Source organism: Pavona decussata, unplaced genomic scaffold (assembly GCF_977016875.1).
Source record: "Pavona decussata unplaced genomic scaffold, jaPavDecu1.1 SCAFFOLD_202, whole genome shotgun sequence".
Lineage (NCBI taxonomy): Eukaryota > Metazoa > Cnidaria > Anthozoa > Scleractinia > Agariciidae > Pavona > Pavona decussata.
In genome coordinates this window covers 1772501-1799537 of record NW_028145610.1, presented here as the reverse complement: position 1 = coordinate 1799537, position 27037 = coordinate 1772501, and the positions used below count along the sequence as shown (strand labels likewise).

Sequence of the window (27037 nt, the reverse complement as noted above, 5' to 3'; positions counted from 1 at the left end):
GCATTCTTCGCACACCCGTATAAAATCAAGTTTCGGTAGTTATTTTTGTCCCTTTATTGTTGTTTTTGAGAAACAAAACAACGACTGGGAATAAAATAATGAGGATCGACAGTGCAAACATAAAATCTTGCTTTATCTCAGCGAAACAGCTGGATTTTTAATACGCGCTGAAGAGAGTCCGGCATTTTAGTCTTTTAGCATTCATCTCAGGGTTCGATATGATGAAAACTTGCTCTTGCAGTGCAGATTAAATGCGCAAAAGGATGCTTGATGATCATTGACCGTGATCAACCAATGAGGCCACTTGCACAATCATGTAGATGTCGTACATAGACAGTTATGACCCATTTATGCAGTAGACATTGCTGAGATACCCGTATTTCTGTTGTTGACATTCGACAAAGATAAATGCATGCCCTACAGCCAATGTGCACTGTAGGGCATGCAGTCAGTCCGTAGTCCGTAGTCCATAGCCCCCCTACGTTAGTACCCAGAGGAGGTTGGACACGGTTCGAAAGGCATTGTTGTTGGTCGCATTAGCGAATCACGAACGCTCTTTTATCGTGGTCATGAAATCAACATGGCGGGCTTTTAGGAAGAAGTGAGTATCAATATTAATCATTTAACGTACTTGTTTTTAGCTTTGCGATTTCAACCCCACAGGACACGTTCGAGTTGGTACTGGTCTAGTTGCAGGAAACTTTTCGACTCTAAACTTAATTTCTAAGACAAGTTAGGGCTCGACTTCGCTGCTTCATTGTCGGCCTTTGTTGCGCTTCGTGAAATCATAGTTAGTAGAGGGGACTGGTTATGAAACCCGGCAAACTTCAAAGGGCGAAACAATAGAGCGGTCTCTGATGTTGAGTTGGTCCGTCACGTGACCCTGACCGTGCACACTCATGGGGTGATATCTCACGCCGGTGCGACTACTTGAGAATAATTTTTTCTGTTGTTGCCAGAACAGGTTCATGAAGGGAGTAATTTCACTATCAGACTCATCAAGGATGCTGGTGAAGTCATTACTGAGTTGATGGTCCACCTCTATGTTTGTCTTCATGATTTCTGCTCGCATTTCATGAAGCTCTCGTTCAAGTTCAGTACACTTTAATCGTTGTCCTTGCAATGTAAGTTTTATCCTTACTGGATCAGTTTTGGAAACTGGTGCTTTCACATGCGCAGGCTTAGAGAGCCGCCTCTCCTTTGCTTTTATGTTTGTTGTGACACAAGACAAGTAATCCATGCATGATAGGCATGTATCGTCCTCCTGTCCTCCATGCAGTAGACAACAATCCTTTGATCTCCAATAGCCTTTGTTTGGAAACAGCCCACTCTGCTCACCTTCCATTAGTGGGTCTTCATCTATTGGGATGACATGATGGAATAGCTGGCTTGTCAGTTCAACAGCGTCCACTCCACAGCAGAGTTTACAGCTCTCCAGTTCCTTCACAAGCCTACATATTGTGATATTCCTAACTGAACGCCGGTGATCAATGTACACAGGATGATCCTCTGGGAGAAAACAACCAAAAGATTTCACTGTGTATCCCAGACTGTCATCAATCATGATTTCTATCTCTGGGAGAAGAAAGGGTTCCACAATCTTTTTCAGAACAAGCCTATCTGAAAATGTTTTAAATTTCCACTCCTTCAGACTTTTCAGGCCCGTAACTCTCTGGCACAATTCACCAAAAGACCTGTAACAACTCTCTGGTAGTGGCTCGCAGTCTTTCACCACCGATCGAGCAGGCCTTGGCGTGGGCTTTGCAGACTCGTGACGTCTCTTTGGCAGGTTCAACGTGGGCAGGGCACCAAATCGTGGCTTCTTTTTCGTCATTTTTTCGGAGATAACTGTCAATCAAAATAAGAAACAAGGATCAAGAATTTAAGAGAATTTTTGTGAAATAAGAAAGAATGAGAGAGGGTAATCTGAACGAAATAAAGCCAGCTAGGAGACGATAGAAACTATGACATCGTGATCGATCGATCTGTGTTTGTAAACACAACTTTAACTTTGGGTACGACAAAACTACTTACATATTTCGATGTCTTCAGGATCAAAATGTTTTTCACACGTAAAGACCTTGCCGTTTTCGATTCTTCTTCGAAAGTCCTGATCTATCTCTCGTGTCCTTGTAATGATGCTCAACCAATCTTCCCGCCATTTCTTGCTTGCCTCGTCCTTCGCTACAGGCAACTTCCATATTCCGATTCCTTTTGTCCTTCTACAGCTCCCACAGTCAAACACAGCGCAGTTGTCGCCAGGCATTGTGATTAATAAACACTTTTACGTAAACACTTGTCGAATCGAAGCAGTCGAAGCGCAAAATCTTCAAAATTAAATACAACTTCACTCTCAGTCACGATACTCCGGACGCCATCTTGGATTTTGTGTGCACGGTCAATATCACGTGACCACGCGAAAATCATAACAAAGAGATGGTCCTTTGAAGTTTGCCGGGTTTCATAACCAGTCCCCTCTACTAACTATGGTGAAATTTGAGTTGATGTTACATTTTGTCAATTTCTCTCCAAACTCAAGCTTCTCAGACTTCAAAATTAATATCCATTCCAAAGAAGGTTAATTTCTTAATAGAAAATGATCAGGCACCCCTAAGCGCCTCTTTGGTTAGTGAATTATACGATGTTGAAGTAGTTGGATTTTTGTCACTATTTGCCTTTCACGCCATGAAACGTGACGAAGAACCCGCGAATTTTGCATGCAGTCCGCGTAATCTCCTGGTTTAAAAAAATCAAATTTAACTACCGGTTCTTCATTTCACCAGGCAAAATCATGACGAGCAAGCGGCCAGTGGGTAGTCCAACTGAGGAAAAGCTAACCAACTACGAGGAGAATAGATGGAATAATTGGAAGCATTGTTTTGTACGTGGGCAAACATATCCGTTGGTTTGACGAGAGAAACTTAAAGTTAATTATCACAAGCACAGATCCACAGAAAAATTAATAACTAAAAAGGGGAACCACTTGCGACTTAGTTCCATAAGTTAAGAATCAGTTGTGCAGAAATTACATTCTACTTATACTTTTAAACTATATCTTGTATGCTTGTACAACAATTTGCATGCCTGAGCTGTATACACTCTATGCACTGTATAAATTTCCATATATTCCCATACAAAAAAAATATTTAGTCACTTCAGGCATGTATTTTACATCAAAAGTCAAGCATATATGAAATCTCTATTGATGATTTGACTTATTACCTCTGTGCTTATTGTATAAATATATAATTGTGTATAAATTGTATGTAATTTGTGTTGTTAATAAAAGGGATTGACAGCTGATTTGCAAGATGATCTTCAAAGTAGATGTATGCTAATTTGATCTTAATTGCACTTGACTATTGTCAGTAGCTGAAATCTCTGGTATGCTCTGCAAACTATGTCGAGTCATCCACCTTCCCATTGGTGTACAAAATACACTTTGATGTAAACAGGCCCTTAGTTTATGAGTAGGGGGGCATGCCTTGTGAGCAGAGTTCCCCTCAATTTGTATTTCAATATTTCTCCAAATTATCCAATAACATTATCATAATGGATATGTTGTAGATTTAAAGTGACTAGTACATGTAAAGGAGAGGAGGACATCTAGTGTGACTATAATACTGTGCCCCTTTGCCAAGTTATGAATCACATGTGCAATATGTACAGCAGTTTTCATTATTAATGTGATTGTTATTATTAAAATAAAATAAAAACAGATTTGATAGTTGGTAGCCTGTCTTGTTAGTACTGAACTAAAACTCTCCAAGATTAAAGAGAATATTGCTCACAGGTTTTTTGGAGTTTTTCATAAGGCTGGACCACTATAGTAATGGGAAAAGGGGGGGGGGGGGGCAAAACTTTTGTGAAGTCAATATTTTTATATTGTGTGCTATCATAGTTTGTTAGACTATGGAAACGAGATACCTTTTTTGAGCAGCTATTTGTACTTACTCTGAATTTTTATTGTTCATTTGTGATTCCTTACCAACTTACTATTTGGCTTTCACACCCTCTATGTTTGAGGGTACTAATGTACATAATCTCCATAACATTGTTTTGTGTATTGATGTTTGTATTAAAAGGGCTTATTTTCTTTTGAATATATAATTAAAGAGGGTGCATGCACCCAGGCCCTATGCCCCACTGGGGGCTCAAAGGACTAAGAGAGAGAGAGAGATGCACCCAGCGCCCCTCACCTTGATCAAATACAGTACACTGACTCTTTCATACAAAGTAAGGGTCTGCCCAGTAAAGGAAGGTAGAGTATTTGGCATTGTTTACAAGGTTTTTTGACTTATTTTATTCAAGATCAATTTGATGTTTTCATTTCCCTCAAGCAACATGTGATGTAATAAAACAAATTATTATTGAAGAACTTGTTATATCAAACATATTTAGTACTCCTGTGTGGCTAAAATCTATGACTCTTGCAAGCTGAACTTGTGTGAGAGCTTTTTTCCATGTCCCAGTCTCATTGGTAACCAGTATACAGAATGGTTAAACAAAATTCCTATCCAGTAAGGCCGTGAAAATCTTCATTTCCCTACAATCCTTGTTTACTTCATTTCGTATTATAATACGTATTCGGCTATTTCCACCAGAATTGGATTCCAGTAGTTATGAACTCTAAATATTTCAACGCCAGATTTTCGAGCCCGTGATCGTACATTATAATTCAAAAGGTACGATTTCATAGAAGGACGACAGGATTGGTTTTGCAATTGTATGGAACTGGTAATTACACTGATTACATAGAGCAGTTTCGGCTGTACCGGCTTTCGATCGATCGATCGCTAGGATCGCCGTATAAACCCAACGTTTTGAGCATTAAATTAGTCAGTCGATGTGTGCTAACGGTAACCGGAGAAAACTTATCGAATAAATTGCCGAATTAACCGATTTTCTGCCTTTTTGAAGCGAAAATTTGTCATTCCTTGAGATCCGCACAGCACGAAGGTTTGTTACAACTGACCTCGAACCGACAACTCGTCCCAGCATGCCTTTCGAACCGTGTCCAACCTCCTCTGGTTAGTACCTCTCTAATACCCAGTCCGTGGTCCACAGTTCTTCGTCTTTATACCGACCACGTTTTTAACGTTGCAATTTATTTCAAAGAATACTATTGCTACCGAGGTGACCAAGATTTTGGGGGAATATATATATATATATGCGTTATTGACCAAGCGTGAGTCAAGATGGCTGGATATTGGCCAAGTTCTTTTTTTGCGTTTTTATGGACCGAGACGAAGTCGAGGTCCATAAAAACGCAAAAAAAGAACGAGGCCAATATCCAGCCATCTTGACCGAACAAGCTTGGTCAATAAAGGATTTATTATATGGCTTTACCATGAAGTTAAAACTACAACAACAAAACAAAACACGGCATGAAACTGCTCTACTCGGAAAGAAATTCTTCATAGCCGGCCGGTGCAAGCGGATTTATTTTCAGTGCATTTTTGGATTAGCATGTAATCGTGGAAAACAACGAATCCTAAATTATCTTAGGGCTCTAACTTTATAATGGTTTAAAGGGAGTATACAATTATTGAGAACGAAAAATTTAGATTCTCGCAAGAACGGGAAGATTTGAATAGAATCCGGCAAACTCGCCATTTTCAGCCGATCGCGCGGTGGCGTAAATAATAAACATTTTTACACAGTTTTCGGCCTCCAATCATTAATTCTTGAATGAAACAATAGATTTTGAGATTATATGCAAACATAAGCCGAAAAAAAGAGCAGGTAAATCAGAAAACTGGGCGAAACGTTGATAAGATTTTGTTGTTTACAACAAGCAAGACGCGGCTAAATTAAAAACGTGAGCTTCTTCGGCGAACTTAAAAAAAATACTTTTCTGAACTGCTTTAAACACTAACCGTAACTTCCACTACGCTGTGATTTAAATACAGTCATTGCGAACCTAGAAAACTTATCAATTTGGCACTCGACTTGAGACAAAAAGTTTTTCAAAATCAATTCTATCTAAAATACTACACGCAGAGCAACTCACCGATTCAACTCACATTCATTGTAGCTGAAACAAAGTTTTCACTACACCAGGACGATTCCATTCTCTTTCCTTTCCTTTAGGTAAATGTTGAGAGTTTACAAAACTTTTTAGTGAGCGTTTTCCCCCAAAACAACGGGAAAATCGAAGAAAACCCGCATTGTTGTTGGGATTAACCTTTCGATGCCAAGCGGACGGGCAACGGGTAATCCCGAGCGGGCAAGATAGCTCCATCTTACCCGCTCGGGTAGCCAATCACAGCGCAGGATTTGACTCATCTTGCCCGCTCGCGGAGCCACCCATATAATAAAGTAGGACACCGTATAGAGAGAGGAAAATTTTCAGCGAACCTAAACCCACTGGAATCGTACTGAAATGACCAAAATATGGCACACAATACCTGGCAAGATATCAAGGAGACAAGGTAAGCCATTTTTGTTCAATTCATGCCCTTTACTTTTGGACTCCAAAACACGTTCGTAAATTCCCATACGAACCCTTATAATTTACGCCATTGTGTAACACTCATCGTGACATGACAATACAAAGGTCAAACAAAGGTCATAGACCTTGTGATGTATGCAGTAGACATTGCGCATATACAGTGTCACTGAGATACCCGTGTTTCTGTTGTTGACATTCGTCAAAGATAAATACATGCCCTACAGCCAATGTGAACTATAGGTATAAACTGAGTTATTATTTTGTTAAACGGAAACACAGGTTTTGAAGCTCTGATATTTCATACCAGTAATTACGTTAAAATATGGCGTGCCGGCTGACATTGTTTTTCAGTCGCTTGCGAAAGTACAGTATCAAACAGCACGAACGATAGTTTTTTTTACTGACCCGCTTCTGGGTGATTATTATTTGGAAGGCCACTGAAAAAGGTTGGACTAGCTACTTGAAAAAGCATTCCAGTAAACAAACTTGATTTAACTAATAATATTCCCTTTGACCGACTCTATGTCTAACTTTCGCACTCATTTGACAAGCGTGTATTTTTTAAAGGTGATTCCAGTGTCATGTGAACGTTTAATTTTTAGCAAAACCGCTTATATGCCAGTAAATAAAGCCAAGTGAGGTCTTTTTTCTAGTTGTTGTAAATGGCAATTTTGCAGCACAAGTTAGTTTGTGGGCACTATCGACAGCTATTGACGTGACGCAGGTAACACAATAGCGAGCATCAGTTTGGCACTATTATTTAAAAGTTTAGATTCGACAATTATTTGTGAAATCGGATTATTAAACGTTGTTTTGGCTTCTTTTATATGGAGGGTTTCGCTCAAATAGACTCTTAACGAAACCTTCCCAATTAGATTCCTTTGCAGAAAGATTTATTGGGAGATTTGCATTATGCAAATTTCCCACCACAATTTGGCGAATATTTTCTTTTCCGATCACACACTTTTTTTTGTCCAGACCTTTTCTACCACGTTATTAAACAAGAAAGAGAAACAGACAAATGCAATATGAGATAAAATGACCATTTGAAGATAGCTTGGGTAAATGATTTCACCGAGTCGCCACAACAAAGCATTTTCTCAACAGTTGCGAATTATGCAAATTTGTTAACGAAGCCTCACTACCTTTGGTTTTCGTCGGCGCGCGCATTGATTGCCCAGATTTTTTATTTCGTATTATTAAAGACGAAGACCCAAGCTTCATCGCAATGTTCCTCTCGAGTCGATATCTGACATACCAAGATGCATTTTAAACCTTCAAACTTACTCAATTTTCACCTCATCGCGAAGTCCTCAAAATGTCAATTTTTCAAAGAGCCATAAGACCCTCCAAAGTTCAACAAAAGTTTACATAGGTCCCATTGGTAGAAAGTTGGTGAGTAATGCTGTTACTCAAAACCAACCTCGTTTTCTAGCGTTGCGTACTGTTTCAACACAAGCGTATTGAACTTGGCTAATTTTGAATGAGATTTTTGCATAATTAATGAGGCAAAACCCGTAATTTTGTTTTCTCCAAAATTCTCGAAAACTATAAATTTCCAGAACATTCAAATAATATTTTCGAAGATAGTTCCCCAAAAGTAAACTTCAGGCAAATTATTAGGAGTTTCGATTTTTCAAGCTTGGCCAGCGATTCTAGAAAGTTACAGTCAGGCACTCTTAAGAGCGACTCTCCCTAAGGACTTTTTATTCAATATTTTATTCAATCAAAAAAATAGATTTCGCTGTTAACTCTTCCATCAACTTCTCTTGGCATGCAATTAGGTAATAAATATGAAATACCAACGGAGAAGTTTAATCTTTCTTAAACTTTTGTGATTCGAACTTTTCGTATCCCCGGCTGTGCTCGAAACTCACTTGAAACTCAAACTAAATTTCTCCGTTCGTATTTCATATTTTTTACCTACTTGCCAAGAGAAATTGATGGAAGAGTTATCAGCGAGATCATTCCTTCGATAATCTTTTAATATGCGGTTATTAATGAGTGAGAGCCGCTTTTTTTAAAATTTCGCAAAAACTGTTGATAACACTCAGAGACCTACTTGGGAAAGGTAGCATTAGATCTCTCCTATAGAAATTTCCTGCATCTGCCCTGGCTTTGCATGTTACCATGCATCTATGAAACCAAAGAGACTTGAAATCTAGCATTCTTAGAACACTAACTAAATTTAAAATACAATAAAAACCTTTGGTCTCCCAGTCATTCAACTCTAACAAGAGCCTGGTTTCATCCGAAGTGGGTAGGCCGATGGATTGGACAAGTTGCTGCATCTCCTGAAAACAGATCTGGAACTTGGGTGCATCCCAGTTGGTGAAGTTGCAGTGGGCCCACTCATTTCTCACATGTTCTCTCACTACCTTGGCTGATGCTTGTATAGTAGGAGAAAACACTGGTACGTCACCAAGAAGCAAAAGAACAGCAGAACCATCACACTTTCCATCAAATGCACTGAACTTAGCCATGAAAGGTTGAAGGTAAAGTTTGGCCAGGTCAACATGACTTGTAACTTTGTAGTCAAATTTAGAAAAGTCAGGTTTTCCAGAGGGAAGTTTGTGGTTGCTGTTGCCATTAATGTTCTCGTATTTCAGATTTTTGGAATGCTTCTTCAAAACTCCAGGCGCAGTTTGGGCATGAATGTTATGACTGGATCTTAAGTTCTGATATTCCGCCTGTAAAGACTGTTCCACAAATGGGCGAATTTGCGGTACCAGGTTGTTGAAGGCGATCCCGATAACCACCCAACGCTTTTGGTCTTCTGATACATGCATGTCATCTCCTAAAGATAAATTAATTATTGAAGCAAAATGTTTGGCAATAAATGGATAACATTTAGCTGTTCGAACAATGGCACTTATAGAATATGACCAAAGACATGATATGTACTTGGAAACAGATAGTTCTAAGTACAAGCATTGAGATCTTACGTTTGTCAAGGAGCTTGGTGAAATGCTATTTTCATGACTTTGCTTGCACCTAAGGGTCAGTTTAATATTTATCGGAGGGGGCATGGGAGAGAAAATGGGAGGGGGGGGGGGAGGAGGGGAGACTTTATCAATTTTGCCAGTGCTAAAAGGGGGGTTCCACACTACTTGCTGAGTTATTGAGGGGGGCCTTGGAATATTAAAGAGTGGCAATGTCTCAAACACTGAGGAGCCAAAAAATACATACAGTGTATGTAATCCCAGTATATTGGTGAAATCAGAAATATGATATATAGATACAATGTGTTTATTTCGTATTTGTCAATTGTTGAATAGAGGATTAGCTTATTATAGGAAATTAACGCTTATGCTAATTAAGGTGTTTGAACTTAACGCAAATTGAAAGAAAAACTACTTCCCAATAAAGGAAATTAGCGCCAAACAAGTGCTAAAATTTCAAAATGAGGGAAAACGCGACTTACACAAATTTGTTGAGACTATTAAAAAAAGAAATTATTTTAACATTAAGTGTAAAAATCCGAAATGAAAAGGGGTTAAGCGAAGGAATCTGGCAACTTTTGAGCGTTCTTCACATGCAGTGTCCATGATACCAGCAGATTCCATCCTGATAAAACAATGCTTTCTGGAGTGTATCGAGAATTTGGGACAAAAGTTATGGAAATTAACGTCGCAGAAATTAACGCGCCACTTAATTAATGACGCGGAAATTGACGATTACAAAAATTAATTTTTTTAAAAATTCGCGTTAATTTTCTACAATAGGGTATATAAAATGCTATTCAGATCTTAAAATGCCTAAATGCCAAGCTAAGATGTCCTAAATGGACATAAAACAACAAGATCATCTCATAACACAGAAATGACCTCTGAGACCGAATGGTAATTAATGGTCGGCAATTGAATTTTTTATCTTTCTGACGCTATTTGATGGTATTTCTTTGTATAATAACCATTTCACAAACAAAATCTTGTGGTTGTGATTACTTTCACCGTTTCAAGATTCCCAGTTAAAAACGCATGATCACCGATAATTAGTCGCCCAAACGTCTGAGTTTTGTAAAGATCCAAAGTATGCATTACATCATGATGCTAAACATATATAGCCTCAAATTGCAAATTTTCAACAAATTTACTCATCTATGAAGCAGCTAACTGACACAAAACAAAAATTTTACTCTAAGTCCATATCAATTAGAACACAAATGTGTAACTCAAACGCTATTTGCCTTCACCAACTACTGAATATCGCTGAGGGTGAAATCATCCATAAAGGATCAAACATGATTGTTATGACTCAAACCCAAAGACGCCATTGACTTGTTGATAATGGAATTTTAATCACGAAAACACCGGAAAAGAGTCAGTACCGGAGCAACAAAATAACGTATGAGAAAACACAGGCTGTCTTGACTTCTAAAACTGACTTACAAACCAAATCAGTTTATCTTTAGGGTAATAAAACTACAAAAAATACCCAAAAAGGACATATAACAAGTAAAGCGTACATGCATCAGTAGTTTTCATTTGCGCAATTTGATTTCTTTTCAGTCGGTACGAAAACAACTCAGCTTTTATACTTAAATAATATTCAGTTCATTTTTCGCTAACACAGAGATTAAATCTAGTAAATTATCATTAGGGTTATAACTGGCATCTGTTATGTTCGTTAAGTCCTTGCTTCCATGATAAACAAACAGGCAACAGTCAGAATATAGCTGCTGTATCGATCGAAGGATTCGAAGGATAAATGCTAATCACCGCTATGATGACGGAAATATCCAATTCTTTTCTTCAGGCGATGATAACCTTTACCGCAACAGCGGCGTATACATAAAGCAAAACTGGTGTCCTAACTAACACGAATAATTAAAACCAAGTTGATTTTGAAGCCAACAAGGAACTTGCTTGCGAGCGCTTGGTGGGCCATCGGAACTGGACTACGTATACAGCGATAGCAACATCAAAACAAAGTGATCGCAGTCAAAGATGTCCCCTCGAATGAAATCTAGAAATGCGTCCCCGATCAAAGTGCAGAGTAGTACAAATGTCCGTAAATGGGAATATGCGAACACAGTGCCACTGGAAACGATAACAGTCCTTAAATTCCACCTTGAATTAACAACTTGCTTGCTTTTGTATGCTGTATCCAATTGCCGTGCAAATGGAGTTATGTCACAATTTTGTCGAAAGATCTGGAAGCAAAATGACTTATGGAGTATGAATTGGAGAATACCTTGCCACAAGCAACTTACCTTTGAGTCATCGGAAAAGAAATTTCGAACTTAATGCAGAAAGGCGCTGCTCTGATTCACTCAGTTCGTCACTTCCGCGTCTGATGAACAGAAAGTGAAAGTGTTGAACGTCGGGAAGTTGTCACTCATTCCCATGGTGCCATTCGGATGCAAGTCACGCGATAACGGATTAATCACGCAAGCTCAATATTTCTGATCAGGCTAAGGTCACGTCATTTACAACATTCGCATGCATCACGCGAAAACGGATTTTACAGCCGGTGACAGGTGTCGCTGTGATATGTGTATCCCCGTGATATGTGTATCCCCGCACACATATCACTAGTGATATGTGTATCCCCGCACACATATCACTAGTGATATGTGTATCCCCGGTAGGAATACACAAAACACTGAAAGCTAAGTATCCTGGCCTTCAGAGGCAATCGAACGACAACTCGAAACAAAATGGCGGCTTGAGAAGGGAATATAATGTACACTTTGTTTTGTTTTTTTGCAACCCATGACTGCAAGAGAGCGATTCCAAGAGAAAGGATTTGAAATAGCGGTAAAAAAAAGAAGGTGAGGGAATTTGTCCATGCAATAGTAAATATTACCGAAGCAGAGTGCAGAGTTACAAGCCGAAAGGCGAATCCATAGATAACAAATGACCTCAAAGCTCACCGTCTGTACAATCAGCTAGTTTTTAACCCTAAATAGTGTAGAGAAGTGCTAACGCTCTAATGATATCGTTCCTTGCTTAACCTTAAACGTTGTAAATGAGCAGAAAAATCGATTGTTTTTCTTTTTTCACTTAGGCTTAATTCTGCTTTATTTCTTCAAACCATGCTGCCTACAGTATTGTCAAATTTCTTGCAAAATTTATGTCACGTTTCTATAAATGTTTAGTTGCTCTGAAGGAGAGGGTGAGGGGGGAGCTTTGGTAAAGGTGATTTGATGAAACTATCTGTCTGTGTTTAAGGGTTTATACCGTTGTACTGGATATTCTAGCAAATTTTCAGAGACATGAAATTCTGATTCTTGATCATCCACAAAGTGATCCCTTTCACTGGGTGCAGTAGTTTTGGCAGATTTTCTCAGGTTTGCTCCAATGAACTGCCTTTCCTTGCCCTCTCCCCTCCTCTCCCAAGGCATCTTAACATGTATTATGTAAATAACATGTATCAACATGTATTTAATACATGTATTAAAAATGAGCTTAAACTGATCTCCGATTATACGAAAATACACCTTGTACACAAACAGTGGCCAGGTTGAGCTTATTTAATAGATGTGCATTTTTGTAGTAAGTACAATTTGACAAGAAGTGAACCGTTAGCAACTCAAGCTCATTGGCAAGAAACTGAGAAACTGTATACAAAAGTCAATCCTCTAAAATTATGGGTAAAATTTTTGTTATTAAACTACCATCAATACTTATTACTATCTCAATAACCTCAATGAATTGAATTCAATTACAGTATACTCTCAGTTTCTGGAACACACAAGGGAAACTAGGAATTTGTTGAATTTCAGGGATGCAGGATTCAGATTCATTGTAACACAGAGCTGTTGCAAATGCAGTGGAAAATACACCACAGTCTGTCCCATTTGTCTGCTGGAGGGTGGACAATGATAAGTATCAACAAACAGAAGGCATGCTACCTGCTCCTCTATATGGGGAGATATACCACTGTAGAGGCTGTCATAAAACTTTATGTTGTTAGCACTTTTACAGCCAGTGTCACGCATGGTTTTTATTTTTTGTGCAAAGACCTGCTTGGTTGTTCTCAGCCGCTAACTTATATTTTTAAATGATATTAACAACAGACGAAAAGGAATGTAAGCTTTGCTGGAGAAATATTTATAAATCTATTTATAAAAAAACTGGATCATTGTATAATGCAAGCAGTTCCTGATTTTATTGGCTTAGCGTCCATGGTATATTAGCCATTATACCATCGTCCATGCCCAAGAAATAGCGACCATTAAATTGTCTTCTGGTTTTTCTTGCAAAATTAAATCAGTAGGATCTAACAATATTTTTTGATTGTTTTAATAAAACAAATTATTATTAAATTCACACTTGTTGGATATGAGATGATTATAGCCAACTAGGTGCTTCATGCCTTGTTGGTTATCTATTGTCTCGAACCCGATGGGCACTCGTGGAGTAAATGTTAACTACTCCCACAAAACAAAATATGCATGTACAAATTTTGTGCATACAATATACATACACTTTATCATATAGTGTGTGGTAGTTCCTGTACCTGTTGGTGCTAATTGGGGATACAAAGTTATTCAAAGTGTCCTAGCTATCACAATATTATCATATGCTCTTACATGTAAACGATTACCGCATCAAAAAAGTTAATTGTTGTTGAAGTAAGTTTATGCTTCCAAAGGAATATTTAGGGGTTTTCAGTAGCTAAATTGCAAAATTGATTACTGCTAGCTTAAACTTAAAAATTATTTGAAATTTTCTTGACCAGTATTGACGAAGCTTGATTAATATTACCCAAATGTTGAACACAAATGTGCACTCAACACCTACGATTGCTGCCCACCTGGAGAACTTCACTTCCCTAAAGATATTGTGGGATTATATATATAAAGTAGCAGAGTTTTTGCCTGACAGCAATCACTGAGCAATCTGACTACAGCTAATAAACATTGCTCACTGTTGTGAAAGTTTTCATATTTGTTACTGCCACATATGCCTTTAAAATGTTAAATGAAAATACTAATTTCATATTTATCATATTTGTGTAAAATAATCAAAGCGGTGTCAATAATAATTATTACAGTCGAACCTGTATATAACGGCCCTGTATATAACGGTCACCCTGTGTATAACGGTCACTGAACAACTTCCCAAAAATCTTCCCTTATTTTTACTGTTAAGTTGACCTGCATATAGCGGTCACCTGTATATAACGGACGCGGTCACCCTTTAGACTTCCTGAATGCACAATTTCATTATCTTCTACCTGTATATAACGGTCACGAAATCAGGTTACGATTAACAAATAATGACAAACTTCGTTAAATAGTAACCACCAAGGCAGGGGTCTCACAAAAATGCAAATATTAGTACTAAACACAACTACTAATACATGTCATCGCCTACGTTCGACACATGCTTGCGGCAGATAACATTGAAGCGCTGTAACAATAGTTACTGTATCTGTAACAACACAACCGTGCCACACTGTTTCCACTTTCGTCATAGTTCCATACTATGACGAAAGTATACTGGACCTCCTTTAAAGTACATGACGGACATTTTATGGGCATTTTTGTCGTATTTATTGTGTTTATGTTTAAAAATTTGTGTCAATAAATGTAAATTGAGTGATTTTCTACTTAAAAACGTTGTTCATTAGCTTCCAGTAGACTTTTACTGCACCTCCCTAAAAGTACGCCACGGACATTTTATCAGCCTTTTTTATCGTGATTATTGCGTTGCTGTTACTCGTTATTGTCAATTAAATGTAAATTGAGTGATTATTTGCCCATAAAAATGCTATTTATTGACGTCTGGGGGAGTTTAAACGAAACCTGTGTACAGCGGTCACCCTGTATATAACGGTCACCTGACCATTTCCCAAGGGTGACCGTTATATGCAGGTTTGACTGTATTATTATTACGGTACTTTGCAAAAATATACGCCCTGTTATGGACTATAGGGGGAGGCTACTCCCGAAAGTACATGTATTTCACGAACTGGAAAGATAGGAAAAACAGTCAGTCCTTTCAAAATATGCCAAGCACACCAACTAAAAAGAGATACTTTTTTTTTTCAACTGAAGGTATGTGAAAAGGCTAGGGCTGCTGTTTTCTATGAAAGATTTGTCGAAGGGTTACCTTTTCTGTGAAAAAGGGTATATAGAGGGGTTTGTACCACCAGGTGGCGCTGAGCCCCCCAGTTAAACTTTCTTGCGTAACCCCCCACCCTTCCCCTCAGGGTGTGGGGGTTTAAGTGTCGTTCTTCAGTTATTTGAATCCCTTATTGCTTTATTGTGTAATCTGTAGCGAATGGTTCAGTCAATGTTGACATGAACTTTGACACATCTTGTCAATTATGAGGCAAAAATCCTCGGCATGCGCGCGGCATTACTGATTGCGTGCAGGGGATAAACATATCACTACAACAGCATTCAGTGATATGTGTACCCCCTCGATTCATGGCTATTTTCTAGTTATCCATCTTTGATGGAAATGAATTTCAAATGATTCATTTCAACCGTAATAAATGAAATGTTTCCAACTGAGTCACTGAGAACAGCAGCGTATATTGGTTTAGTGTAGGGGATACATGAATGACTCACATACGAGGGGGATACACTTATCACTGCAACAGTTCAGTGATATGTGTATCCCCCATGATTCATGACATTCATGCCTCTTGTATTGCTTTGTCTGTGTTGTTTTCCACAGAGAGAGAAATACGATTAAAATCGTTTAATCCGTCCTGAACGTTTCATGTGCACGCCACATAACTACAACAGTATTCCCGCGATTCATGTCTACGACTCAGTCTACGTGACATCTTGTTAACTATAGATGAGCCACGAGCTCGTGAGCGAGCGTCCAAATATACGTATACGATGAGTTCGCGTCTTCTTCAAATCACGGCTTGCGAGAACATTCGCAGCCTCGTGTACGATAAAAGTTTGGAAGTGTGCAAACCCGAATCGTAAGCCAATGGACTAAAGGTTTTGCAGCATTTGGGTACTTTTTATTGTAAACGACCCTTTGACAAAACATGTATCTGTTTGGATGGGAGGGGCGTATGGGATACACATATCACTGGTGGCCATCGTTGAGGGGATACACATATCACTGCGACTGGCTACTCCGAGTTCTACTAGCTATGTTCTGATCAAAGCTAACGCACGTCATTTATATGGTCAGAATGAGTTCTGGGTAAAACATTACCGGGAGTGGGGATTCTGCGGTTAAAAACAGGTTGGGTTTGCTTGAAAAACAGTCCGGCAGGAGGACTTTTTTATCAGAAGGAGTTTGCGTCTGAGACTTTGAGGGGGGGGGGGGGGTGTTGGGGGTGGAAATGCATATGGTGGGAGGCGTATATTCGCCAAGTCCGATATTGTGAGTTTGCGTGATGAAGAAGAGAACCCGGGAGAGAACTGTGCATCCCTGAACAAAATCACACCCTGAAGTTTCTTATCTAACTAAATTGTGTAATTCCTAGTGAGAAATCAGGCAGTTCAAGTACTAGACTAGGTTCTCTTCTGCTTGTATAAAGATTTTTTAAACTCTGATTAAATTCATTCGGAGCTTCTACTACCAGATGCCGCCTAAACCTGCAAAATTTTTATTAGTACTCCTACTCAAGAACGTGCATAAATTATATGCTTTTGGTGATTGTGGAACTGATCTGAGGACGTTTGTATTGATTCGTCCACTCTTCTTCAAAAATAGCTAGCATATTACTTGGAATTCATTTCAATAATCCTTAAGTCAATTCTCCTGTTCTTTAGATTTCCATCTCAAAATTGTACACCTTTTTTTTGTTTTCTTTTTCATATAAAATTAATTTGCTGGTGCAAGCTGAATTAATTTCACTTTTATCTTAGCCAGTGGTTCAGACAGCTTACTAGTTATGTGCTGAAGCAACTGGTAAGACAGTGGTTCGAACCAATTTAGTTTGGCTGATTTGAATAACCTCAACATTGACAAGCAGTCTAATTTTTAATTAATTTGATATACGTACCCACCACAATTAACTTTGCTATCTGAGGGTGATGTTAATTTTCAGAGTCCCAAGGGGGGAGGGTCTTTGGAACCCCTGAACCCCAAACCTTCTGTCATGGAGTCAGGAACCTGAAGCCCTCCATTCTTTCAAGCCTGAGCAAAAATGCTGATTCTAGGTAAAGGAAGCCCTGGGGTAAAGAACATAGAGCCCCGATATTTCTGTCTTGGAACCCTAGAGGCCTCCATTATTTGGGATGGAGTCCTGTGCGCAGTTACATAAAGCATCTTAAGACAAGTGGGAGGCAGTTTTCTGGAGTCATTCCTTGCCTTCTGAAGGATTTTCTTGAGCGCCATGTTTAATCACTCAGCTTATCTAAGGCAGTTTATTGATGATAAAGAGCACGAGCAAATCATTCGGAATACAGGAAACGACTGCAGAAAACGTCCACTTATCTTAAGATGTTTTATGCAACCGAGCGCTTTAAACCCCTTTGGAACCCTGAATTTACCCAGTATACAGTCCAAAATAAATAATTTATACTGCAAATGTAAATGTTGCCGGAGGAAGTACATTACAATTAAAACAAAATGACAAATGTGTTCTTGATCTATGTTTTTTCCATAGGTATAAAACCATATGGTCATCCCATAGACAATTTCATAAACTTATTTTATTTTTGTGACTTAGATAGGGTAATATGTGAATTGGGAGTTGCAGGTCAGATCACTTCACAAAGACATACATACTTTTTATCCTTTGATCCTTTGAAATGTACATCAACAGATAATCATTCTCTAAGGGCTAAATTTTTCCTGTTTTTGTCCAAGAAGTGGACACCAAAAAGTTTGCCTAATATTCATGAAGTGTAGAGATCCATGAATGGTCGGAGAAGAAAATATTGTGTTTTACACCAAAACTAAGAACGTTCTGAACACCAAGAATTACTACTGGGATGTTTACTGTTCTGCGACCAATTTTTTGCACGCAAAATAGAACGACAAGTATAAGCCAAAAGATATTATTACCATTAAAGGAGGTATATTTTTATCTCGTATCTGATTGGTTTTCTTTCCCAGCACATTAGCCATAACATTCAAGAAATATTTGTAGTGTGTTCATGCCCCAGGGGGGGGGGGGGGGTACTCCAAAAAAAGTTGGGTAGGGGTGTGCGGCCTGCTTCCCAAAACCCTTACCCCATTTATGACCAAAATCTCCGATTTTCCCTACCCTATTTATGACCTGAAGTAGCTTTTTCTAAAAAAAATCGAACCCAGGACTAGAGTGCAAAAATCTATACCCTATTTATTACCAAAATGGCTAAAAGCGATACCCTATTTCTGACCAAAACAGCCGAAAAACCATACCCTTTGGCGCCGCACAAACCTATATAGCCCATATAAGGGAGTACCCCCCCCCCCCCCCGGGGGGTTCATGCAGAATGGGTCATTTACTCAGTTTCACTGTAACAGAACGTTAATCTGATGCGAAAATGCATTAAAGTTTAGCTTATAAGCTTACTGCATCTTTTTTCGTCTCTTTCTTTTTGAGGGGGGGGAGGGGGTGTGACATGTGCATCCCATGGCCAGTATAAACAAAGTTTGAGGCATCATCGTTCTACTTCCTACTTTAAACTACCATCATCATCTGTGTAGCCATGATCATTGGAGCACAATAGTGATTGCCATTTTCATCACTGGGTTGTCTTTAGCAGGGTAAGCTGGTTATTATGACCACCAGCTACAGATAAAATCAATACTTTGAGTTTGTAACAAGAATAAGAGACTTTCTTGTCAGTGTTTATAACTGGCTAGCTTTCTTTGAGGAACTGGCTTTTAACCAAAGCTTAATATGATACACACTCTAGTTCAGTCATTGATCATCATTGTCATGTTAACTATCTGTTGTAATCGCGATCATCATCTTCATTACATTATTTTCATCCTTCTCCTTCTGCAGACAACATTACCACCCGCTTAATCACCACAAAATAGCACCACAATACATTTATTACAATATCTGATATAACTCAACCATTCTGTTCAATAGTAATCACTGGTGCTTCTGGACCATTAAAAGTACGGAGATTTGAGGGGAGGTCATCAATGTCATCATCATGGAAATAGTGCAATGATAGGGGACACAGGATTTCTCCATTTGTAAACGGTGTTGGGATTTTTACAATTTCATATTTTAAACGCGTGTTTAATACAGCAGCTTGTGTAAGTTGTAATGACTTTTTTTCCATTATCCTCAGTAATGGAAATTATGAGCCCTGTACGAAATCGTGATTTGTTGTCTAAAAAGTTTTGCTATCGCTGCTTTGGCAAATTAAAATGGATTTGTCCTTAGCTAGAAAACGAACTGTGGGAACAAAACCTTAGGGCAGACAAACGTTGGAATGCGTTGGTCTGGGGCCAGATTCACGAAGCCCTCCTAATTAATGAAATTTTCTTTGTCCGTTGTAGTCCACTTTTCGATACCGTAGACACCGAAAACTGGTGTTAGCTTTTAGTATTAGTGACACTAGAAAGTTTTGTGTTGGTCTAAGCAAATAATAAGGACTTAGTTCGAGAAAGTAGTTGTTACAAGCCTTCAAGAGCTCCATTTCAAAACAAAGCCCAAAGTGCAAGTCAGGGGGTGGTCAGTTTTAAAATTAACCTTTCAGGGCAAACTTTTTTTCGCTTAACAAACACACCACCGTATGCCTAGTTACTCTAGGGTGTTGCCGCGTAATGAGGTTTGTCACGTGACTTGTCGACGTCCAAAACCCCGACTCTGACCCAAAACTAACCCTTACTCAAAGAACTGACCCAATACAAAGGCGAAAGCAATGACACTAATTCTGCAATCCCAAAAATAACCCTGGGTTGAAGTGAAGGTTAGCAATTGCCGTTTCTTGAAGGTGTCAAATGTCCAAGTCACGTGATTTGAATTGTTCTCTTAAGTTAAGATGTAACCCGAATTACTGTTTCATGAAAATAGCTTACAGTTACTTCAACAGTACTCTATTGTTAGGAAACAATACTTAGGATACATCTCAACCTAGGAGGGCTTTGCGAATCAGGCCCCACGGAGGCTTGTCCAAGTGAGTAGTTTTTCACCAAGAGAAGCAGATATTAGATTTCTTTACAGTTCACCTGACATACTGCAAAACAGTGATTTTGTTATCTTCGCTCCCCATTTCCTCGCTTGGTTCAAAGTAAATATAGTAAGAGACATCAGAAAAGAAACAGATCCTTTTGATTTGAAAATGCCATAATTTATTGGAATTTAAGCTCATTGTTATTTACCGTGGCCGTTTCCACACTCAAGAAAGTCTTTTAAGTAAATTTCTCTTCATCGAAGCTATAATCACTCTTTTTCGCTGACCTTCGAGAAAAAAGGTTGTATCCGCTGTATATGGTACATGTCCACCACAAAAAAATATTATAAGCGGTCCTTGAACAGTGTCAGAAGCTTTGTAAACTCAAATGAAAAGAAAAAAACAACACCATCCAACGTCGCAGGTTCATTCACAGGTCGCCGGTTCAAAATTTTGATCTTTGTGCGCCGAACCCATTTAAGTGCCGTGCTGTCATGTTTACATGACAGTTTTTGAGTCATCCAAAAACCATCATTTTGAGTGGACATTATTGCAAATTAACGTCGTCTCAGCGCGATGGGAAGATCCCCCAGGATCGCGATAATGCTGAGCATCACTTTCCAGGGTTTACTTATTGTACAAAGTGGGGCTATCTTCTCGGGACGCTCTAAAAACGATATGAGATCCCAAAATTGTGTGCATCCAAATGAATGAATGATCCCTCGTAATGATTTTTCTTAGAATTGGATTGTTGGCGCCGTTGGGAGCCAAAGGATCATCAGTTTCAGGATCACACATTTCCTAGTTTGGTTAGGGAATCAGCCCAAAAAATAGCGACGGAGGTAACTTTGGTAATGAGAGGAGTAACAGAGTTCGTCAGAATTGGTATCCATTCACAAACCCTGCTACCTACTGGGAACCTTCAACGAAATCGTTGTTTCCTTTTCCTGGATTGTCGTTTCTTGAGCGTTCCGATGTCTTTTCTCGGGGCTTGAGTTGCGTCAGTTGTGCCTTCCTCTAAGGCACGCATTGCTCTGTCCACCCAGTTAAGAGCATCTGGAATTTTTTCCAAGGGAAATATGCGATGAAAGTAAACAGTGATAGTCTCAGATTCAAGATCAAAGTTTGCCAAAACACAAGCCGCCTTGATTCCCATCACTTGGTCTGGGAGGTGATGTCCGTGTCTCGCTACGAAATAGTGTAATAAGCCCCTTGGGCACTCCACCAGACTACACAGGTGACGTTGAGGGCAGGCCAGGAGACAGAATTTATATAAATTCATCCCATCAATCAGCAGCTCTGATATCGGTTCAAAGGGTGGTGACACATGAAGCGAAGCGATCACACATAAAGAGATGGCATCTCCATTTACATCATCTTTTTCAGCAAGTGGTGGTGCTTCGTCTAGCTTTAACAATTCTAATTTAACGCATTCCTTGTTGGCTTCAAGGATGGATTTACAGACAGGATAATGAACAGCCTTAGCCTTGTCAAAACATTCCTGGTTACAGTACCTTGCTATGTGACAATTGTGACACTCGATCGGGTCACCATTCATTTGGAAATCCTTGCAGCACGTGCAACAGAAATTTGGTTCAACCTCAAACAGCGCCTTGGAAGCTTCTGATACCCTATTGTCAAGTACAACAGGGGTCTTGAATTTACTGATGGGCTCATAATCTAGTCTGGTATATTCGAGAAAAGAACTCAGGTAATGTGGCACGGGAATCTTCCAGGACGTTGGCGCTTCCGACAACTGCAGATAACATTCCCGCTCGAAACGGCAAAGTTCATTTGAATCCCGGGGGAAAATAGAGGGCCCAAAATTTTGTTTGAACTCGCATTTCTGGACCAAAACATTTCCCTTACCATTCAATATGATCCGAAGTCCTCCACAAAGATTGTTCTCAAGCACATTTCGTTCTAAATGTAAATTGCTTTCAGAACAGCACACAACACCCCAACCACGATTGTTGGAAATAACACTTTCCTCTATAACTGCGTTGACTTTGTTTAGCAAGACACCATTCTTGCCATTATTGGTCACAGAACTTCGTAATAACTTGCTTCCCTCAGTAGTATTCATGGCCACAAGACCTGAAGAAATGTTACCAGTAATGCTGTTCTTTTCCAAGCAAAACGACGAAGGGGAATCTATTACTATACCGTACAAATTAAATGATACGTCATTGTTATCCATAATGACGTGGCAGAATTGCTTTCCTTGAATGAGGACCCCAGTTCCATGGCAGGCACGGATTTTCGATGAGCTAACTGAAACAACTGTTTGTCCGCGAGATGATTTAGCAAAATTAATCTTTATTCCCGTGGAGGCTGGACCTTTGATTTCACAGTGATCTATGACTAACGATTGCACGTCATTGGCTTCTATTACGGCAGCAACGTTTTCCTCAGTTCCGGCAGTCAGATCCGTTTTAGCTAGCTGTGGTCTTTCCAACGTTAAAGTGTCAAAGGTCTTAGAGGCACAGTAATCTTCCACATCTTTATCCGTTATTGTGGCTGGAAACTCAAAGTCTTCCAACAGTGTAGTATTTCGTGCGAAAGTAGAAGCTACAGAATAAGGGTTCATGAATGTTATGTTTTCAAACATAAAAGATCCATGCGATAAATGTAGCCCTTGGAAGCAATTGACCACTGCGGTTCTTCCAGGAAGGCCAACAAAATAATACTGTCCTCCCGACAGGGTCATCTCTTTCAAATCATAGTGGTCTTCATCTAAAATGATAGTAAGTGAACCATTCGAAAAGTCATTTTGGATACCAAAGAGTCTTTCTAGTTCTTTGAGCTCGCTAACTTGAGACACAAACTTGTATTCAGTTCGATCAAGTATTCCAGGAAATTTCTTTTGCAACTTCTGTATGTCGTCTGGCTTGGAATTTGCAAACTTGAAATCTAGCACAGCCATTGCAGCTTGTGCTCTTGAAGTCAACTCAGTTCTACCACCTTCAACCAGTTTGCACAAGGCATATACTTTCCAGTAGTAACCACGATAGTGGTGAATGTCTACGTATGTAGACGCAGTAAAGTCGTCAACAGCCGTCTGATATTTTCCAATTTGCAAATGCGCAATGCCACGTTGACAGAGAATCTCTCCAACGGGAACTAAGTGTGGCTGTTTGTCTATTGCGTCGAATGATCCACGACAAGGTTTTAAATTCGATATTCTACTGATAATCTCAGAGTATAACTCAACGGATGTTTGAAAATCGCCCTTGCTAAAGGCTTCTCTTGCCTTTGTTTCAATGGCCTTGACTGTTTTTAACAAATTGTCAGTTCGAGTGGCACCATCTGATGCACCGCTACTATCGCTGGTCTCTTCTCTCACATCATCTGACTCCATTAACTTCCAAGAAATGAGTTCCCCATCCCCAAATGGGAACAAAACTCTTGTTACTTTCAGCAGGTCGTCATTTTTGTAATAACGAATGGGTTCTTTTACTGCGCAAAAGATTTCGAAGACAAGCTGTTGAAAACTGTAACCTCGCATCTTCATTCCAAGGGAATGACAATACAGAGCTGCTTCGCAACAAAGCCTTGCTGATTCCTCACAAAAGAAACACTTTTTCAAGGTAGAATCCTTGAAGAGATTACATACGAGGTGAAAAGCATTTATGGAAAGATTTCTCCACCGCCTTCCTTCAAGGGGGGCTGCAGCTAGAATAAACTTGTGTAAGACGAATGTTTCCAAACGATTTGGTTTCTTCATTTTCATGGCCACTGACTTCACTTTGTCATACAAATCGCCAAGAAAATCTGTGCCACCTACACAGTTGAGAAATGCTTGGTGCATCATCCTTATAGCAGAAGATAAGAAATTGTCAGTTTCACCTTCAATGTCACAACGATCTCTCAAGGTCTCTTGGACAAGGCGATGAATACTTAAAGTATCATCCGACTTGCGTTTGAATAGTGAAAACTTAATCAATAAATCAACAATTTGCTGTGCACCGAGAGGCATTTCCAAACGTTTCTTCAGGTCCTCGTGAGGCTCAATCTCGGGAGCGCCCACGTTCAGAACATCAATTGGTATATCGTCTGGGAACAGATATGCTGCGATTTTCATGAAAAAAGCGGCTGCCCTTCCAAGGCCTTGGTCTTTCCCACAATCGGTGATGTAATGAAAATTGAGAAGCCACGTAGTTTGCACTCCAAGGCGTTCCTCGTTGTAGATCTCTGTGTGCGGTATGGCACTCTTCATGCTTAAAAGCTTCGCCTTTTGCGAACGATATTGCTGGAGGTATAACGGAATGGGGCATTCCAACGCTTTAATGTAGGCCGCGGCTTGTTCTAAGGCCAGAGGTAGTCCACCAAGCTCTTCGGCGAGTTCTTTTTTCCCTTGATCCTCATCTTCACCACAGGATTGCATTCCTGTGCGCTTGTCAAGGAACTCAGCGGATTCACTTACAGAAAAAGGGTCCAACTCGTAACAGTTTTCTGGCGAAAGGCGTAGGTCCTCACAAAGCACTCGGTGTCTTCTACGGGAAGTGACCAGAATATCACCTGACGTTTTGCTTTTCCACTGACCGAAAAACAGTTTCCTTGCGCAGGAGCTAAGTTCCTTTTGATCCAGGTTGTCAACAAGTAAGAGCCACTTCTCCGTCAAATTACCCAGCCATGAGAGAGTTTCAGTCAGCAGAACTTCAAACGATTTACCTTCTTTGCACTTATTGGACTGGGTGCTGTCTATGTCTACAAACTCTTCATAAATTTCCTGAAGAGATACCCTCATTAAATCATCACTCTCTCCGTTTACAACAAACACGCACCCAGGGTAGCGTTCCATGTTGCGCCAAGCGTACTCTAGGGCAAGAGAAGACTTTCCGCACCCTCCAAGCCCGCAGATCCCACGCATATTAGCCCCTCTCTTTGGAACTCCACGGCTATTTTCTGTAGGGTTGACATCGTCAAAAGCCCTTTCTAGGGTTTCCAATATCTTCTTTCGGCCTGTAAAGTACTCATTTCTGTCGAGCGCCCCCAAAAACACTGGATTCTTTGTACGCTCTTCACTTTTCGCATCATTGCATCTTAGATCTGCCACTTGTTGCTTCAAGGACTCCACGTCATCTTTTATCTGTTCAACTTCCTGATCTGCCACTTGTTGCTTCAAGGACGCCACGTCATCCTTTATCTGTTCAACTTCCTGATCTGCCACTTGTTGCTTCAAGGACGCCACGTCATCCTTTATCTGTTCCACTTCTTGATCTGCCACTTGTTGCTTCAGGGACTCCAGGTCATCCTTTATCTGTTCAACTTCCTGAGGAAGATCGACGAGGTGATCAAGAGAGCGCTTAACTCCAAGCAACTGAGATTTCAATTCGTCTTTCTGTTCGACAAATTCATCCAAATTTGAGGAAAGTAGCAACACTTCATTCTGAACCAAGTTTAATAAGGAAGGGTCTACAGGGGAATTTCCACAGAAAGTTGTGCCTGTAAGACAAAAGTAAGAATTGTCAGTGAAATTAATGAAGAGTTCTTCATTACAGCCACGCTCAGGATGACAGCTGAAGTAAATCAGTAAGTTACTGGTTTGTGCAACAAGAATTATCATCTATTCGTCTATATACATATTACTGAGAGAAAGAAGAGTCAACTCTGCAACTCTGAAGTGTCAATTTATTTTCTGGAGGGAAACCACTTGATTTCACTAATGAGTGAGTATTACCCTACACTTAGTAAAGAAATGTAGTTCATAGCAGTCAAAGGAAAAATCTTTGATCTAGGTGAATTCGAAACCTTGTCTCTTCGTATTTTGATCGCTGATACAGTACCGACTAAGCCACGAGACCTATAGCTAACTGAATAGTTTCGCGTTACGGTCCATAACCCGGGATCAATTCCTCCCACCCCACCCCCGTGCACTCCTTTTTCCTCGCAAGAAAAGGCTCCGTAATTTTGCAGGGTTTCCAAAATAAAATCTCCTCAGTATCTCAGTCCAAATTAAGTCACCGATTTACGAGTGACACTGATCGCAATTTTTTCCCTGTGCTCCCAGCATTGATAGCATTGACACTAAAGAAATTTGCACACTGTTTATCACCAGATCCATTACAGAACAATGTTTGAAGATTTTTTTTGAAATTAATTTCAATCATGCATTCGAATGTGTAAAAAGGATGTACAGAAATTAAGAGCGTCTCTCCCTAAGAACCTCATATTCAATTTTTATCTCAAAAAAAGACTACGCTGATAACTCTTCCATCAACTTCTCTTGGCAATTAGGTAACAAATATGAAATACAAACGAAGAAATTTAATTTTTCTTAAAATTCTGTGATTCGAATTTTTCTGTGCTCAAAACCCACTTGAATTTCAAATTAAATTTCTCCGTTCGTATTTCATATTTCAGTGTTACCTTCTTGTCAAGAGAAATTGACGGAAGAGTTATGAGTGAAATCCATTTCTCAGATAAATAATTGAATATGAGGTTCTTAGGGAGAGTCGCTCTTAATTTCTCAAGAACTGTTGATAACACTCAGAGAACTACTTGAGAAAGGTAACATTGGATTTCTCCTAAAAATGTGTCCTGCATCTGCCCTTGTCTTATATTTACCATGCATCTATGAA

The 27037-nt window shown here is 39.5% G+C and overlaps 4 protein-coding genes and 1 long non-coding RNA gene across 11 annotated transcripts in view; 1 reads left to right on the top strand and 4 right to left on the bottom strand.

Annotated features, from left to right (window-relative positions):
- LOC146461068 (uncharacterized) overlaps positions 1–27037 on the bottom strand; it is a 177152-nt gene that overhangs the window by 91842 nt on the left and 58273 nt on the right. For 2 of the 3 annotated variants that reach the window (XM_085087314.1, XM_085087313.1), the window contains exon 3: positions 20623–25901. The exons of the other annotated variant lie outside the window; for it this stretch is intronic. In XM_085087314.1, the coding sequence (XP_084943440.1) occupies positions 21376–25901 (4526 nt within the window). In that variant the 3' untranslated portion in view covers positions 20623–21375. Of the gene's footprint in view, positions 1–20622; positions 25902–27037 lie in introns of those variants that run through there. 3 annotated transcript variants of the gene reach the window in all.
- The window catches only part of LOC146461071 (uncharacterized), a 79445-nt gene that overhangs the window by 46876 nt on the left and 5532 nt on the right, over positions 1–27037 (bottom strand). The window contains exons 1-2 of one of the 5 annotated variants that reach the window (XM_085087309.1): positions 11670–11748; positions 8661–9251 (exon numbers count right to left, since the gene is read on the bottom strand). The exons of 1 other annotated variant lie outside the window; for it this stretch is intronic. In XM_085087309.1, coding sequence (XP_084943435.1) covers positions 8661–9243 — 583 coding nt within the window. In that variant the 5' untranslated portion in view covers positions 9244–9251; positions 11670–11748. Of the gene's footprint in view, positions 1–8660; positions 9252–11669; positions 11775–27037 lie in introns of those variants that run through there. 3 more of the 5 variants (XM_085087307.1, XM_085087308.1, XM_085087312.1) reach the window with 3 other exon arrangements.
- Positions 495–3727, top strand: LOC146461072 (uncharacterized). Its single transcript, XR_014857481.1, has 2 exons — positions 495–601; positions 2784–3727. It is a non-coding gene; the product is annotated as an uncharacterized LOC146461072 (long non-coding RNA).
- LOC146461073 (uncharacterized) lies at positions 809–2444 on the bottom strand. Its single transcript, XM_085087262.1, has 2 exons — positions 2035–2444; positions 809–1848 (listed from the first exon to the last, which is right to left on the bottom strand). Exons 1-2 carry the CDS (start codon positions 2264–2266, stop codon positions 809–811), a joined length of 1272 nt encoding a protein of 423 aa, XP_084943388.1. The 5' UTR covers positions 2267–2444.
- LOC146461070 (ADP-ribosylhydrolase ARH1-like) overlaps positions 18930–27037 on the bottom strand; it is a 30365-nt gene continuing 22257 nt past the window's right edge. The window contains exon 6 of the transcript XR_014857487.1: positions 18930–19265. The gene's annotated coding sequence lies outside the window, so the exon portion shown is untranslated. The remainder of the gene's footprint in view (positions 19266–27037) is intronic.